Source organism: Carassius auratus, chromosome 4 (genome assembly GCF_003368295.1).
Source record: "Carassius auratus strain Wakin chromosome 4, ASM336829v1, whole genome shotgun sequence".
Lineage (NCBI taxonomy): Eukaryota > Metazoa > Chordata > Actinopteri > Cypriniformes > Cyprinidae > Carassius > Carassius auratus.
The window spans coordinates 11,238,715-11,253,137 of NC_039246.1; the positions used below are offsets into that span (position 1 = coordinate 11,238,715).

At 38.1% G+C, this 14,423-nt stretch overlaps 2 protein-coding genes and 1 pseudogene across 6 annotated transcripts; 2 read left to right on the top strand and 1 right to left on the bottom strand.

The window, feature by feature from the left end:
- The first annotated feature begins 1,380 nt into the window (after positions 1 to 1,380).
- Positions 1,381 to 6,280, top strand: LOC113058410 (cystine/glutamate transporter-like; annotated as a pseudogene).
- Positions 6,281 to 6,881: 601 nt separating this feature from the next.
- Positions 6,882 to 12,310, bottom strand: LOC113058383 (forkhead box protein M1-like). 4 transcript variants are annotated; one of them, XM_026226252.1, is made up of 9 exons: positions 12,153 to 12,310; positions 11,046 to 11,452; positions 10,826 to 10,965; positions 10,288 to 10,467; positions 10,076 to 10,204; positions 9,929 to 9,988; positions 9,589 to 9,646; positions 9,309 to 9,493; positions 6,882 to 8,658 (listed from the first exon to the last, which is right to left on the bottom strand). In XM_026226252.1, the coding sequence occupies exons 2-9, from the start codon at positions 11,413 to 11,415 to the stop codon at positions 7,879 to 7,881; spliced, it is 1,902 nt and encodes a 633-aa protein (XP_026082037.1). In that variant the 5' UTR covers positions 11,416 to 11,452; positions 12,153 to 12,310; the 3' UTR covers positions 6,882 to 7,878. The 4 variants fall into 4 exon arrangements, with proteins under 4 accessions (XP_026082037.1, XP_026082018.1, XP_026082028.1 ...); XM_026226233.1 differs by having other exon boundaries at positions 10,288 to 10,470; XM_026226243.1 differs by lacking the exon at positions 12,153 to 12,310 and adding an exon at positions 11,710 to 11,769 and having other exon boundaries at positions 10,288 to 10,470.
- LOC113058400 (RAD9, HUS1, RAD1-interacting nuclear orphan protein 1-like) lies at positions 11,820 to 14,245 on the top strand. 2 transcript variants are annotated; one of them, XM_026226278.1, is made up of 3 exons: positions 11,820 to 11,890; positions 13,027 to 13,222; positions 13,313 to 14,245. In XM_026226278.1, the coding sequence occupies exons 2-3, from the start codon at positions 13,043 to 13,045 to the stop codon at positions 14,000 to 14,002; spliced, it is 870 nt and encodes a 289-aa protein (XP_026082063.1). In that variant the 5' UTR covers positions 11,820 to 11,890; positions 13,027 to 13,042; the 3' UTR covers positions 14,003 to 14,245. The 2 variants fall into 2 exon arrangements, with proteins under 2 accessions (XP_026082063.1, XP_026082054.1); XM_026226269.1 differs by lacking the exon at positions 11,820 to 11,890 and adding an exon at positions 12,575 to 12,749.
- The last annotated feature ends 178 nt before the right edge of the window (positions 14,246 to 14,423 follow it).

Consider the following 14,423-nt stretch of genomic DNA (forward strand, 5'->3'; position numbering starts at 1 on the left):
TATAGTTTTTTAGCCCTTAAGGTTTTTTATTTTTTATTTTTATTTATTTTTTCGGTTCATTATCAGCTGTGTAAAAATATTCCAAAAAATGTTGCTGCAGATGTTGTAACTCTGTTCCCATTTCACTGTTAAGGAATAGCTTCTCAGATGCCCATGCACTGTCATTTTTTAACAAACTTTGTGCTTTCATGGCACATAGTGTACAACAGAAAATGAAAAACACAACAGAGACCCTTCATGGTTTCAAAAGAAACTTTAACACACATGTCTAATATCTGACAAAATTAAGTAGACGGCCAGATACAGAAAAAGGAGATAGAGAGAGTTGGTGGTCCCTGTCCAAGCTCCCTCTCAACTAGGACCGACCCTTGCACACACAAACTGACACTCTAAGAGCTTTCAGTAATCTGTGTGGTAAACTTAACAAAAACCCTCATGGATTTTTATGCACTCTCTGTAGTCAACTTTTGTTTGTTTTTATGTTGCTGCTAAAGAAAAAAATATTTTGCAGCTGCTTCAACAAGAAGAGGAGGTCCTCGTGGTAGATTCCTGCATCCCTCTGCGTCCACTTTACCTACACAAATACGCAGCACAATGGCACATGGCTTTCCCTGTCTAAAAGGCTTTCATTTCTGGTGTTGATGAATCTGGAGAAGAGTGCTGGCTTTGCTCCTGGCCGGAGCTCTGAGCTGGATGGTGAGTCTCCAACAAGGAGCCAATAGCCCCTCACTCCAGAACTCAAGATCCAGGGGACATTGTTGTATCCATATCTAGGGGGTGGAGATTGGTAAGTTTAGGGGTGGAGATGGGTAGGTTTATGGGTGGAGATGAGTGGGTTTAGGCATGAAGATGACTGGGTTTATTGGTGGAGATTGGTAGGTTTAGGGATGAAGATGAGTGGCTTTAGGGGTGAAGATGGGTATATTTGGGGATCAGGGGATGGAGACATGTAGGTTTAGGTATATGAAAGGTGGGAGGAGTTAAATCTGGATCCATCCACACCCCCTGGATCTTGTGCTCTGCTGAGGACCATCTCAAAAGAGCTGCAAAACTAGCTGCTTAAAGAAGAAAAGAGAAAAGTTTACTGGTCGCACTATTTACTACTTGTACACTGGTGAGTAAGAGTGTTTTTTAAATATTTATTATATTTACCAAATGTGATTTAATAATGTTTCTATGAGTAAATAATATTTCTTTATTGGCATCTTAGTTTCCATGAAGAAATTTGAATTCTTTTGAATCCATGAAGAATTGGTCTTTATATTGAAAAACTGGTTATTTTAAGAACTGAAAGGTTCTTTGAAAAATCCCAAATGGTTATTCTATAGTGGAAAGAGTATAAGAAAAAAGTGGGTCTTTTATGAACAGTTCACTGAAAAAATGGCACTGATATGAAAACTCTCTTTTAGAATCTTAAGTATGTGATGAACATCACTCCTACTGCTTTGAAAGTGTTTCATATGTCTTCTTATTTGTGTAGTATAATTTTTTATTTTTTTTTTGGGGAAAATTATGTGCATATTTTCTTTAAGAGCTAATCAGCCACTGAGAGATGAGGGTTTTAAAAAGAGAGTTGGCCACTGATAAAGTGTCAGATGAAGGAACACAAAAGACAGTGAAAGACGATGCAGTTCATCTCAGGAGGAGTATAGGCCTGGTGCCGTCTATTTCCTTCATCATCGGCGCTGTGGTGGGCAGCGGCATCTTCATTGCCCCCAAAGGAGTGTTGATGAATTCAGGCAGTGTGGGATTGTCCCTGCTGGTCTGGGCTCTGTGTGGCGTCCTCTCCACTTTCGGTGAGGAACATCTTCAGTGCTTACAATAACTTTTTAATGTTTTATTATACTTGTAAAATTTAATTTATTCATTTGTTTCAAAGCTGAATGTTCAGCCACATTACTCCAGTCTTCAGTGTCAGTGTCCTGCAGAAATCATTCTGATCTTTTTTATTAACATCAGTGTTGACATTTTTTTTTTTGCTGCTTAATATTTCACACTGCTATCCAAATGTTTGGGCTAAACAAGATTTACAAGAAAAATAAATACTTTTGTTTAGCAAGGATACATAAAATTGATCAAAAGTGACAGATATTTATATACAAAATAAATAAATGCTGTTCTTTTTATTTATCAAGGAATCCTGGAAAAAGTATCTGTCAGGGTTATGTATTTTTGTTCTTGCATCTTGCTCTTTTAGTTTAGCCTTTAACATGCCTTAGTTACTGATTATGCTCACCTGTCCATTATTAATCACCCAAAAATGAAAAGTCTGTCAACCTCAAGTTTTTACAAACCTCTATGAGTTTCTGTTTTATGCTGAACACAAAATAAATTATTTTAAAGAATTATATAGTAACCAATCAGTTAACAGTAACCATTCCATTGTGTATAATAGTATATATATATAAGTCAATGGGTACCGTCAACTCTTGGTTAACAATCCAAGTTTAATCCATTTTTTGACATATAGCATGTTCTTCGCAGGAGCATTATGCTATGCTGAGCTGGGCACGAGCTTTAGGAAATCAGGCGGTGATTACACTTACCTTCTGGAGACCCTGGGGCCCCTGCCTGCCTTCCTGCGACTCTGGATTGAGTTCATTTTCATCAGGTGTGTGTGCATGCAGTGTTTGTATTTTGCTGTGTTTACAGAACCGGAGTGAGTCCAATCAAAATGTCACTTCAGACCTGCAGTGGCCACATACGTGTCTCTGGCTTTTGGTCAGTATGTGGTGGAGCCATTATTCATGCCGTGTGCCGCTCCAACAGTTCTGGTCAAACTCGTCAGCATGCTGGGAGTCAGTGAGTGACATTACTTTATTGATTACTTTAGTTTAGTAATCTAAATTTGTCAAAAAACCTACATATGATGTTGTAAAACTATGATCTGTTCTGCCTAGTATTTGTGGTGGCAGTGAACTGCTGGAGTGTGTCGATGGCAGCACGTTTACAGGTCTTGCTGACTTTCATCAAGATGGCATCATGGCTCTGGTCAATGGTGAGAGACACCTGCTGTTTTATCTTCTGCAATACAGTGTTCCTTTAGGATTACTCTGGAATTTTTCAAACAAAACATATATTCATTTTACTTCCATAAACCTGTGTTAGAAATTGAAAAGAGGCTACGTTTTTTTTTTTTAGAGACCAATCTAGATCAAGTCTTGTGTAACAATTCGTAAAGCTTCAGTTTAAAGTCTTTTCAAACAGAACTGAATGCAAAAAGTATCATTTTAAATCTCTTAAACTTTTCAAAGGTTTTATTCTTGTACATTATTTTTTTTTTAGACGAGAGGGAGCAAACAGACTTGATATTTCAATTTTTATCTATTTCAGGGAAAACCGAGAATTTCCAGAATGACTTTGATACAGATTCTTTATCTCTGACCAAACTGCCTCTGGCCTTTTATTCAGGTCTTTATGCATATGGTGGATGGTGGGTATTAGCAGCAGAGTCAAACATAAAAAAAAAGAAAAAAAAAACTCAATGAAGGGATATCCAATATACTGTAAAAGTGTTTCTTTTTGCTTTACAGGTTTTATTTGAATTTCATAACTGAAGAGGTTATTAATCCAAACAGGTATTCAGAAGTTCTTACATTGCCAAATAGTTTACTTGACAGCATGTGTGTTTTTTTTTTTTTTTATATAAAAGTTCTTATATATTCCTATTAGAACCATCCCATTGGCCATCATTTTCTCTACGGTGACTGTTACCATGTTTTACATGCTGGTCAATGTGGCTTACTATACCATGATGACCGCAAATGAGTTACTGATGTCCGATGCCGTGGCAGTGGTTAGTAGAGGTCTTTGGAGATGATATTACAGGCTTTAGTTTGGAGAGTAAATGTCAAGACTGTGCTCTCCTTAATACTGCAGACATTTGCAAGTCGGGCTCTGCAGGGTGTAGCTCCAGCAATACCAGTATTAGTCGCTCTTTCCTGCCTTGGATCACTTAATGGAGGATTTTTTAGTGTACCCAGGTAAGGATCTTAGAAACACAAAGGCAAAAGATGACTTGGATCTAAAGGTATTATCTTTGTAGTAGTCTTTGACTTTGACCGGTTAAAAGTTAAAAGAATAGTACACTCAGAAATGAACATTTGCAAAAAATTTACTCACTAAGGCCATCCAAGTTGTAAATGAGTTTGTTTTGAGAAATGTATCATTACATGACTTGCGCATCAATGGATCCTCTACAGTGAATGGGTGCCGTCAGATTGAGAGTCCAAATGGCTGCTCAAACGAATAATCAACAGGACTCCAGTCAATCAGTTAAAATTTAAGTGAAAAGCTGTGTGTTTGTAAACAAAATAATAATTAAGTCAGTTTTCATTTTAAACCATTGGGTAAAATTGAGTCTTCTATCCATTGCATTCTCTAGTAAAAAAAATAAACAAAAATGAAATGTAAAAAAAGTCTACAGAAGAGAAATATGCACTTGTTAAACCTGTTTACAAGCAAAAAACAGTCCAAAACAGTTCTAAACAAATGAGTGGGTGGATTTTAGGATCTACTTTTCCACTGTAGGAAGCATTCTTATGAATTATGGACTATCAACCTGAAGCAACGATTTAAAGTTAAAACACCTTAATTATGGATTTGTTTGTAACAAACACACAGCAACTCATCTACATCTTGGATGCCCTGAGGGTAATTTTTCAGCAAAAGTAAAATTTTGGGACTACTATTCCTTTAAGATTTTATGACTCTTTCTGCAGGATGTTGTTTGTGGGAGCCAGAGAGGGTCACTTACCGGCTATCTTCTCCATGATCCATATCCGCAGACAGACACCACTGCCAGCTGTTTTATGTTTGGTACAATCACATCCATTCATCCTTTTCTCCTGGTTCCTTAATACCTGTTTACGTTTCTCCTGATGTTTGTAGTATCCTCTGGTGATCATCATAATGGTGAGAGGAGAGATCTTTCAACTGATCAACTTTGCATCCTTCTCCCGTTGGCTCTTCATTGCCTTGGCCACCTTAGGAATGATCATCCACCGCTACAGATTTCCAGATCATCCCAGACCATTCAAGGTCCATTTAAATGTCTCATTACCGATTTATTAATAGGAATTTGCCACGGTATTAATTAAACATTGCATTGACTGTGTTCAGGTCCCTCTAGCAGTTGCGGTGATCTTTACCACAGTGTGTTTCTTCATCGTGGGCCTGTCCTTGTATTCGGACCCCTGGAATACAGGCGGCAGCTGTGCCCTCACATTATCAGGAGTACCTGTGTATTACCTGACAGTCAAGACCCAAACGCTGGATAAAAACCTTCAGTGAGTAACATTAACACAAAATGCATTTATTAACCTAAAGAAAATTAACCATGGCTTTACTGCAAAAAACAATAACAAAAAGAACATGGTTACTAAAGTTAAAGCATGGTAACCACAAAATAGCATGCGTTTGCTAGACTAATCATAGTTTAACCATGACATTTATATAGTAAAACTTTTGTGATACAAATGGTAAACCACACATTTGCTATACTAAAACCATGCTTAATTTCTGTAAAAGTAAAAGCTAAACATCCATTGCTATAGATTTCAGATGAAACAAGGCTGTGAGGGATCTTTACAATGGGACTCACTTTTAGTTTTTGTCTACTTAAAGCCTTTTTATGGAAAGATTTCAGCTTTAAAAAAAAATCTGATCATACTGCATTTCTATTCCTCAAAGCCTGGATTTCATTCCAATAGATAAATATGGCTCTACTACAAAGGTTCAGAAAAGATCCAATGATTGACCTCTACTTCCTCTTGTGCAGATTATTTAAGCCTACATCTGCAGATATTCCTGGAAGTGGCTCAGCAGGAAGTTCAGACGTACTGATGGAGCTTCACCAAACTACAGACCTGAGTGTTGCAAAGGGCATCAAAATTAATTTGAGTGGTGTTTGCTATTACTATTAGACCTAACCAACATAGCATCAGCAAATCCTTGCACCCTATCCATTATTGCAGGCATCACTTATATTTTAATCTATTTTATATTCAAATCAAAGACAGTACTATGTCCTGGGAAGTCATACTGTTGGGTTAAAGGGATAGTTCACTTAAGAATGATTTCATGTCATTCCAAATCCATTAGACTTTGGTTAATATTCAAAACATAAACAAATATACTTTTCATGAGATCTGAGATGTTTCTGAACATTAATATAACAAAAACTTTGACGACCCAAAAATGGCCTAAAATGAAGCATTTTAATGCAAGTCTTCATGGGAAGAGATATGATGGCTTCATTTGATGACCTATCCTTTTAAGGACCATTTTGTAATAATTCACAAATATGTTTGTACAAAACATCCCTTTATTCTCAAAAAGAACATACAAAAGGAAGAGAAACCAAATTGTATGCTTTGTTGGAAATGACATGGGTGTTTCTGGTTAAAGACTGCTACATCAGTAAAAAAGCAGATAACTTTTATATTTTAATACAGTCTTCAAAAATAGTACATCCTTTTTCTTTTTTTTCATTCCAATGGCAACGGGTCTGATTGGGACATTTGTTTGTATCACCAAAATATTTGTGAAAATAGTTAAGAAATGTAGTTGATTTTTATTACATGACCTTAAATTCTTACAGAATCCAAGTATCAAGGCACTTGACAGCTTCTTAAATGTCTGTGCATCAATGTACAATTATTAGTAAATAGTACTTAATTTTTAATGTTTGTGTAACATCTGTCAATCATTTAGTTTTTGTATATTTTTGACATTTTGCTGTTTTTACATTGGAAGAATGCAATAATATGAATGTATCATGAATTAACAGCTACATTTTGATGGTAGTCTACTAAGCATTTAGGAACTCTGTGCTTGCTCACTAATTACTCTTTATATGCAAATGAACATAAAAAGCTTTGTAATTCATCACAAATCTCTTTGAAGTCTCATCTTGATCATATCCAACATTCAGAAGAGTCTAAAATCGTTCCTAATAGCAAAAACAAATGAATGCAAAAAAGCAGCAGCAAAGACGAGTCACTATTCTGACATGCTTGTAACCATGATAACACATTATGGATGTTATAAATGGCTCCATTCTCTCCAGATGAATAGTGGCAAATTCTAGTACAGTGCAACACTTACATGACCATCTGCAATTAACAGACCACCATTAAAGGGACAGTCCACCCAAAAATGAGAATTCTGTAATTATTTAGTCACCCTCCAGTCATTCCAAACCTGTGTGAGTTTCTTTCTTCTGTTGAGGATAAAATAAATTCTAAACAATGTTGGTAACCAAATATTACAATGGCTACGTCAACTGTTTGGCCACCAACATTCTTCAAAACACATTCTTTTGTGTTCAACAGAAGAAACTCAGGTTTGGAACAAGTGGAGGGGTGAGTAAATGACAGAATTCTCATTTTTGGGTTAACTATCCCTTTAATTCGAATGGCCGTTTATTTTGTCCCCAAATTCTCTTTAAAATATGTTTACTGTCAGTCTATCTGGCTAATCAAAGGTGTTCAAAATCAATCCAAAACAAAGAAATGCTGTAAAATTGGGTAGTGTAATTTAATTAATCTGGTAAACCTGTATGTTCACGTATAATACACTCTCTCTCTCTCTCTCTCTCTCTCTCTCTCTCTCACACACACACACACACACACACACACACACACACACTCATATTTATATATTACAACTTGTGCAAATTAATCTTATCGAAGTACATTCGTCACTAACAGTTTTGTTCGCAAATAAAGGCCTACACATACAAAACACAAACATGTACAGTAAAACGCAGTGAAATAGCATTAGAAATTAAGAAAATTCTTAAGAGATCAATTGCAAGTAAATATGAATCAAAGGCAGTGAAGGAAATGTAAGCAGCTCGGATAAAAGAATTGGGATTCACTTCAGCTCCGGGATAAATTGGGACCAGCTGATGTTTGCCATGCCGAGGTCATCATCCTCCAGGTTGGGGAAGCTGATATCCACTAGGATTTTACTCAGGCTGTCATTCATGGTATCCAGGACAAAGCCTTCGGTGAGAGAACGGTTGGCGGCACCCTCTTGCAGCAGCTCTCTGGAGCAGGTCGGAGTGGAGCGTCTTGGAGAAGGTCTGGAGCAGGTGAGCAGCTCTCGAGGGGAGCTGAAGAGCGGCAACTCTTTGAAAGGTGTGATGTTGAAGCTGAAAGGCGTGTGTCCGTGCCGTTGCGGGGTGAGCTGTGGCCCGCTGGGCGTACGGATTGGGCTGAAATCCAGCACGCCTCCCTTCCTGACTGGAGTGATCCTCCAGGGCTCCAGAACTGTGGGAAGCTTACTGGGTGTGGATGAGGAAGGGTGGCTGCTCTTGATGGGCGTTTTAAAAGTGTATTCTCTGTTTGGGCTGTCAGGGTTGGGTTTACAGGAGAGCTGGGGCTCTAGATCGTGAGTGTCTTGGAAGGTGGAGACATCGGAGACCACGCCCGAGTCAAAGAGAGTGCTGTCGGGGTAGAGCAGGACGGGTTCCTCGGTGGCTGGCAGGACTAGACGCTGTTTGCGGCGGGAGCTGCTGTTTTCTTGCAGTCTGGTTTTGCAGGGCAGAGCTTCCGGAGCCTCAGGAGTCACAGACATGCTCACAGGCTCCTCCTTTATGTCCTGAAAGCTGGACGCACACACCACCACCGAGCTCACGTCGCTCTGTGAGACCTTTCACAACACACACAAGCATTAAACCAGAGCTTACTCTAATTAATTTCTACACACTTCTTCCAAGATATGAATTGTCAAATTAAAAATTTAAAAAACAACCATAATTGATTTGTTGTCTGCACTAAAGTGGACTAAAATAAACAGGCTTTATATTAGGGGCAATCCAAACCCTTATTGACTGCTCTAAAAAGGTTTACAAGCCCAAAGCCAGCTGGAAGTCAGTAGAGGTAAATGAATGACCATCACAGTCTGATTTTAGCAAGATTTTCAGTAGTAATTCCCCATGTGAAATGAATGGGTGAATAACATGCAACTAAATAATTATGGAAAAAATCATTTTATAAATGAATAAATAATAAATAAATCTCATCCATAGCAAAGTATTAACACATAATGGTCATGTTTGCTGTACTGCATTTACAATTACTCAAAAAAAACCTGCATATATATATATATATATATATATATATATATATATATATATATATATATATATATATATATATATATATATATTACAGTATCACCACTGAGAAAAAAAAAAATAGGTGTAATTTTTCTATAATATAACTTTTTTTTTTCTTTTGATGAAATATGACCTAGGGCATTTTTTGTGAGATTCTTTCATATAAACATTTAGGGTTTACCTTAGGGGCAATCCGGACCCTCTTGCTCGCACCGCTGGAGCGGGGAGTGGAGGAGCTCGGAGCGTGTGGAGGAGTGGCGAGAGCCGCAGGACTGGAGGAGGGCAGGAAGAGCGACCCACCCAGAGGAAGCTGAATGGGAACCAGGTACGAGTCAGTCCGAGGCAGAAGCGGCTTCATCTTCCTCTCTGAGGACGAGCAATAACGAGATAAAACGACTGTCAGGAAACAAACTCTTCACACATGCAGAGACATTCATCCCTCTCATCCAGACAACACTCACCTGTGCCGCCCATGGCAGGTATGGCTTTCTTTAGCTCCGGAGGACCTCTCTTCTGTTGCTACAGACCACAAAAAAATAAATAAAAAGACACTTCCTTTACTTTCACATAAAGTGTGGCATTCAATCTAGCTGCAGTCTCAATACTGTCTGCCTTTTTGATGACTCTCAGATGATTAAAAGAACAGAATAAGTGAAGATCTCAAGCTGAACATTCTTCCTTCTGTCTGACTGTCCCTGAAATAAAATAAGTGATTCCTGGAGAAGTAGAGAGGCTGGCTGCTGTCTTACGCCCTGACGATCTGACGATGAGAGGATGAAATAGGAGGAAAAGGGGTCTTACTTGAATGAAACCAACTTGTGGGATCTGAGGGCAAGTGGGGGTCACTGGGCCAACCAAAGGCTGTGGGACGAGCCAGGAAATGAAAGATGACCACATTTGAAGCACAAAATCACATATGAACACTATAGCACAGTAAGTGATACACACCTTGTATACTTGGTCCAAAGTAAGACAGCGGTTTGCTTCTGGTCGAATCGTCCAATAGGAGATCTTTCCATCGAGGGATGTCTCCCGGACAAACATGTCATGCAGTGAGAGATTATGACGTATGGAATTCTAGCAAAAGAATTTAATCAGCACTCAGAAATCGTACAAGAGAGGTTTGGGTAAACTGAAACTATACTAGTTTTACACACTACCTTCCATCCGGGTTTGGCAACATTTCTGAAATACGGAAAATGGTCCTCGATCCAGGTGTAAATTTCCTTCAGGGTCATTTGTCGGTTCTTCTTGCTGTTGATAGCAAACTGGATCATAGCCATGTAGGAATATGGGGGTCTCTCTGACAAAGGGTCCTTTTCCTTTTCTGGAGCTTTGGGCTGCTTATAAGAAAATAAACTATTTTTAACAATGAAAATAAAAAGAAAGAGCAAAATATAGAAGAAATGTACAAAAAATAAAAATTATTTATTAACCAATTTGTCAACCAATTTTAATCATATATATGTATATGACATTTTTTACTATTATTTATTCAAGTTCATCAAGTTTTTTTATTTACAACAATTAAACAAAAAATGCTAAATCATAAATTAGAATGAAAGATAAACATGTTTTTTTTTTCTATTTTCCAAACCAAATAAAAAACAACAACTTTTAGACATCTCTGATCTATAATGTGCATTTAGAAAATAGTGAAGGTGAATTTAATTTCATGCCGACTTTCACGTTGTGTACCTGATGACAGTCACTTGGATTGTCTGTGCTGGTGCATTTTTGGTTTGACTCAGATCCGAGCCCATCAGAGCTCATTTTTCCCAGCCAATGGATGTTGGTCAGACTGTCATCAAGTGGGAAGCACTCTGTCTCCTTTTTCACTGATATCACAGCAAAAGAACATTTCAGAAAACACATTTTTCAAAACATCAACAAGCTCAGACTTAGCCTCATCCCTCACCTTTCTGGAGATCGCCCTTGGGTTCTGTAGATAGACACCCAAGGGTTTTGCTCTCCTCCAAACTGGGGCTGCCACTGAGCAGGATGAACTTGTTTCGGCCCTGAGGGCCACACTCTTTTCCTTTGGCCGTCAGGGCACTGATGATGCTCTGCAGATCGGCTGCTTTCGGGATCACCACCACCTGAGTGTCCGGCATGGTGGGGTGGTCCATCATGCGGATGCCATCGGGAAAGCAGCGGGAGATGGACGGGGTCGGGGTGGTCTTGCAGCGCGGCCCATCTGCCTCATCACACCCTGCATCAGATCCACTCTTCTGAAATGGCAGCTTCCTCCTCTTCAGGATAATGGGTCTCCTTGGACTCTCTCTCATTGTTTGCTCACAGCAAAAATATCTGGCTGATGACTGTCTGCATATAAAACACACAATAGGTCATAATTACATCTAACTTAAAAGTTTTTTTTATCTTAAATACAGTACACATATGAACTATTCAATTACAAGAAACTAACGTTAGACGCTTCGCGAAATCATTCATACAAACAATAAAACAACATAATCTTGATTCAAAAGCAGATTAAGTGTCAAAAGAAATGCGTGCACGTAAAATATATATTAAATACGTAAAAAATATAATATATATTTGCAGATCTTGGCCAAATATACCGATAAGAAGGTCTGCTGATAAACGAACTTTTTGTCTAACGACTCTTGAATGACGATTTTAGTTCTAGAATATAAAATACCGTTACAAACTGATTACTTTCAATCTGACCCATCGTTACTATTATTGTTATTAGTTTTGTTTGACAGATCGTTCAGAAGCAAAAGATTTCGTGAATAGCAGGTTTGTCAAATATTAATGTAAAAAATAAAAGTGCTTTTATTTTTACAATTATCTTAAAGCGTTCATCGTCGTTTTAAACATTAGAGCTTGCTGTCATCTTCATATTTAATATAATTAAAACAGTAAATTATTTATGTTTAAACGATCTTCCTTTATCTGACATGCGGCCTAGTGATTCTTCTAACTTATCCAAATAACCTACAGTACACGGCTAATTTATTAAAAATACAACCCAAATTAAATAATAGGAAGCGGATCAAACCTTCATATCATGTCAGCCGTGCAGACGGTGCTTTATTGGCGTTAATCTGGCAGTGTTGAGTGATAAAATGTACTTTAATGGGGATGAATGAAAAACTCGGTTCCTTAGACTCCTGTGCGCATTTGATGAGATTTGAATTTTGGCGCAGAGCGGTGTAGCGCTATGACGTGATCACGCCTAGCCCAATGGTGGCTAAACATGGGCGGAGCCATCGAGCGGAGAGTGTTGTTTTAGGTGCAGTAAGTAGCGCGATCACTGGTCTGGTTAAAATGTTACGCATGAATACTAACGCTAATGAAAAATAATAATATTGGAACTTTAAAAACACAATAAATAATATAAAATAATAATTTGATATTTGAACTGATCCTAGCTGACCAATCAGAACAACATCCGGGCCACCAAGCCCCGCCTCTTGTGGTATTCCATTGCTATGCTATCTAATCAGTTTATATTTCTCCGGGAGGAACTGAATTGTGTGTAAATGGGGGGATGAGCTTTCACACAAACCTCAGTCAGACGGTTAATTAGTGTGTACATGGTCCAAAAAATATAAATAAAAATACAATGCGATTGAGAAGAAATACAAAGCAATCCGTGAGTATCAGTTAAGTTTTCATTGCATAAAATGTTTTTTTATAAACAAGCGCACTTTCTTCATAGCTCATAGCACGGCTACCATGTCTCAGTAACAAACATACGATAAAATTCGAATAAGATGAAATCTTGTAGAATTAATGGTTTTAATGCCTCTAAATATGTTGGTAGTGTGTATCTGTCTTAAAGAATTGAAAGTGTATGCTTGCATGACACTGACATATCAGCAGTAGTAATGATTCTCTGCCTCATGTCATCTTGTTTTCCCCCTTTGCAGCATATCATGTCTTCTAATGCCCCGCAATTCTCATAAGAAGAGACTACTGAACCCAAACAAATCTCAGCTGTTGTTCGTGGAGGCACCCATCAATGGACCAAAGCACGAGTATGGACCACAACTACGGAGTGCCATTCATCCCAAGTCATTTATATCAGAGAAACAACAGCGAAGTGGTGCACCATGTACCTCTTGGGTATGTGCTTGCTTTACAACCTTTACTTTCATTTTATGAGCGAATACTGAAACTTAAACATTTTTTCTGTTTTCTGTTTTCTGTTTGTAGGTGTCTCCACAGTTTAATTCGCTTAAAACCACAACGCTTAGTCGAGATGGTCGAGGGAGGAGAAATAACCAGATGGCTACGAGGATCTCAAACAAGGCCCCAGTTTTGGGTTTCTGTCATACTAGAAGAGCAAAGGCCTGCAAATACATTCCCTTGTCCTTTGAGGCAACCCTAGCAGGTTCACAACACCAGTGTGAAAACATTAGAAGTTCACGGACAAAGAATGATAGGCTTGCTTCTTCGGACAGTCATTGTAAGGGCCCTCGAGAAACTCCAAGAAGAACTTGCTTTCCTCGAAAAGGGGTGGAGAGGAGGATGGCTACACATGTTATATCCACCTCCAGGCATTCAGAAGTTTCAAAGAATGTGCAATTGCACAAAAATGGAATGCCTGGGGATTCAGTTCACACACCAAACACAAGCTTGGTTCCCAAACCCCTGAATATAGAGACTGAAATGCCACATTGCTCCAGCACGTCTCCATCCAATGTTCAACATCTCCTCTTCCCCCAAGATCAAGCAAAAACTCCTCCGCGAACTGAGAACTCAAGCATCCTGGTTGTGGACACACCTGAGAAAGACTATGGGCTGAAGGTAACATGGAGACGGAGGAAAGGACTGATGAAATTGTTGATTGACAGAGGTCAGCTTCTTCCAGCAGAAGCTGGAGTTGCCAGTGATTGGGCTTAAAAACCTTAAATTAACAGAAACATCAATAATTTGATCCATGTTGTAGTTTTCTATTCTATATGCATTTGTTAAGATTTGGGAAATTGTACAGTTTAGAAAATGTAATATATGAACACTTCAGGAGAGAAGAATTAAAAATGTAATTTTTTTGTCCCCAGCCTTACTTGATGGAAGCACCTTTGTACTCTGTTGTACGTTAATGAATTATGTACTTAAATGTCAAATACACATCTGTCAAATGCCTTTTATTATTTGTTTATTTTTAACCAAAGGTATGTATGTGAGTATGTATATGAAAAATATAAAAGGAGTATAAAATATTTATGAGAAAGTATGTATATGAAAAATATGAAAGGGGCATACAGTATCAAAATATTTAATATATAAAATTATATATCAATATTAACTCAGAAATATAATA

What these genes read in the sequence shown, in the direction of transcription:
- LOC113058383 (XM_026226233.1), bottom strand. Translation starts at nt 11,415, where the DNA reads ATGAGAGAGAGTCCAAGGAGACCCATTATCCTGAAGAGGAGGAAGCTG. An exon ending in CTTTGGACCAAGTATACAAG is followed by an intron (nt 9,989 to 10,075) that starts GTGTGTATCACT and finishes CTCGTCCCACAG; the next exon opens with CCTTTGGTTGGCCCAGTGAC. An exon ending in CACAAGTTGGTTTCATTCAA is followed by an intron (nt 9,647 to 9,928) that starts GTAAGACCCCTT and finishes TGTGGTCTGTAG; the next exon opens with CAACAGAAGAGAGGTCCTCC.
- LOC113058400 (XM_026226278.1), top strand. Translation starts at nt 13,043, where the DNA reads ATGCCCCGCAATTCTCATAAGAAGAGACTACTGAACCCAAACAAATCT. An exon ending in GTGCACCATGTACCTCTTGG is followed by an intron (nt 13,223 to 13,312) that starts GTATGTGCTTGC and finishes TTCTGTTTGTAG; the next exon opens with GTGTCTCCACAGTTTAATTC.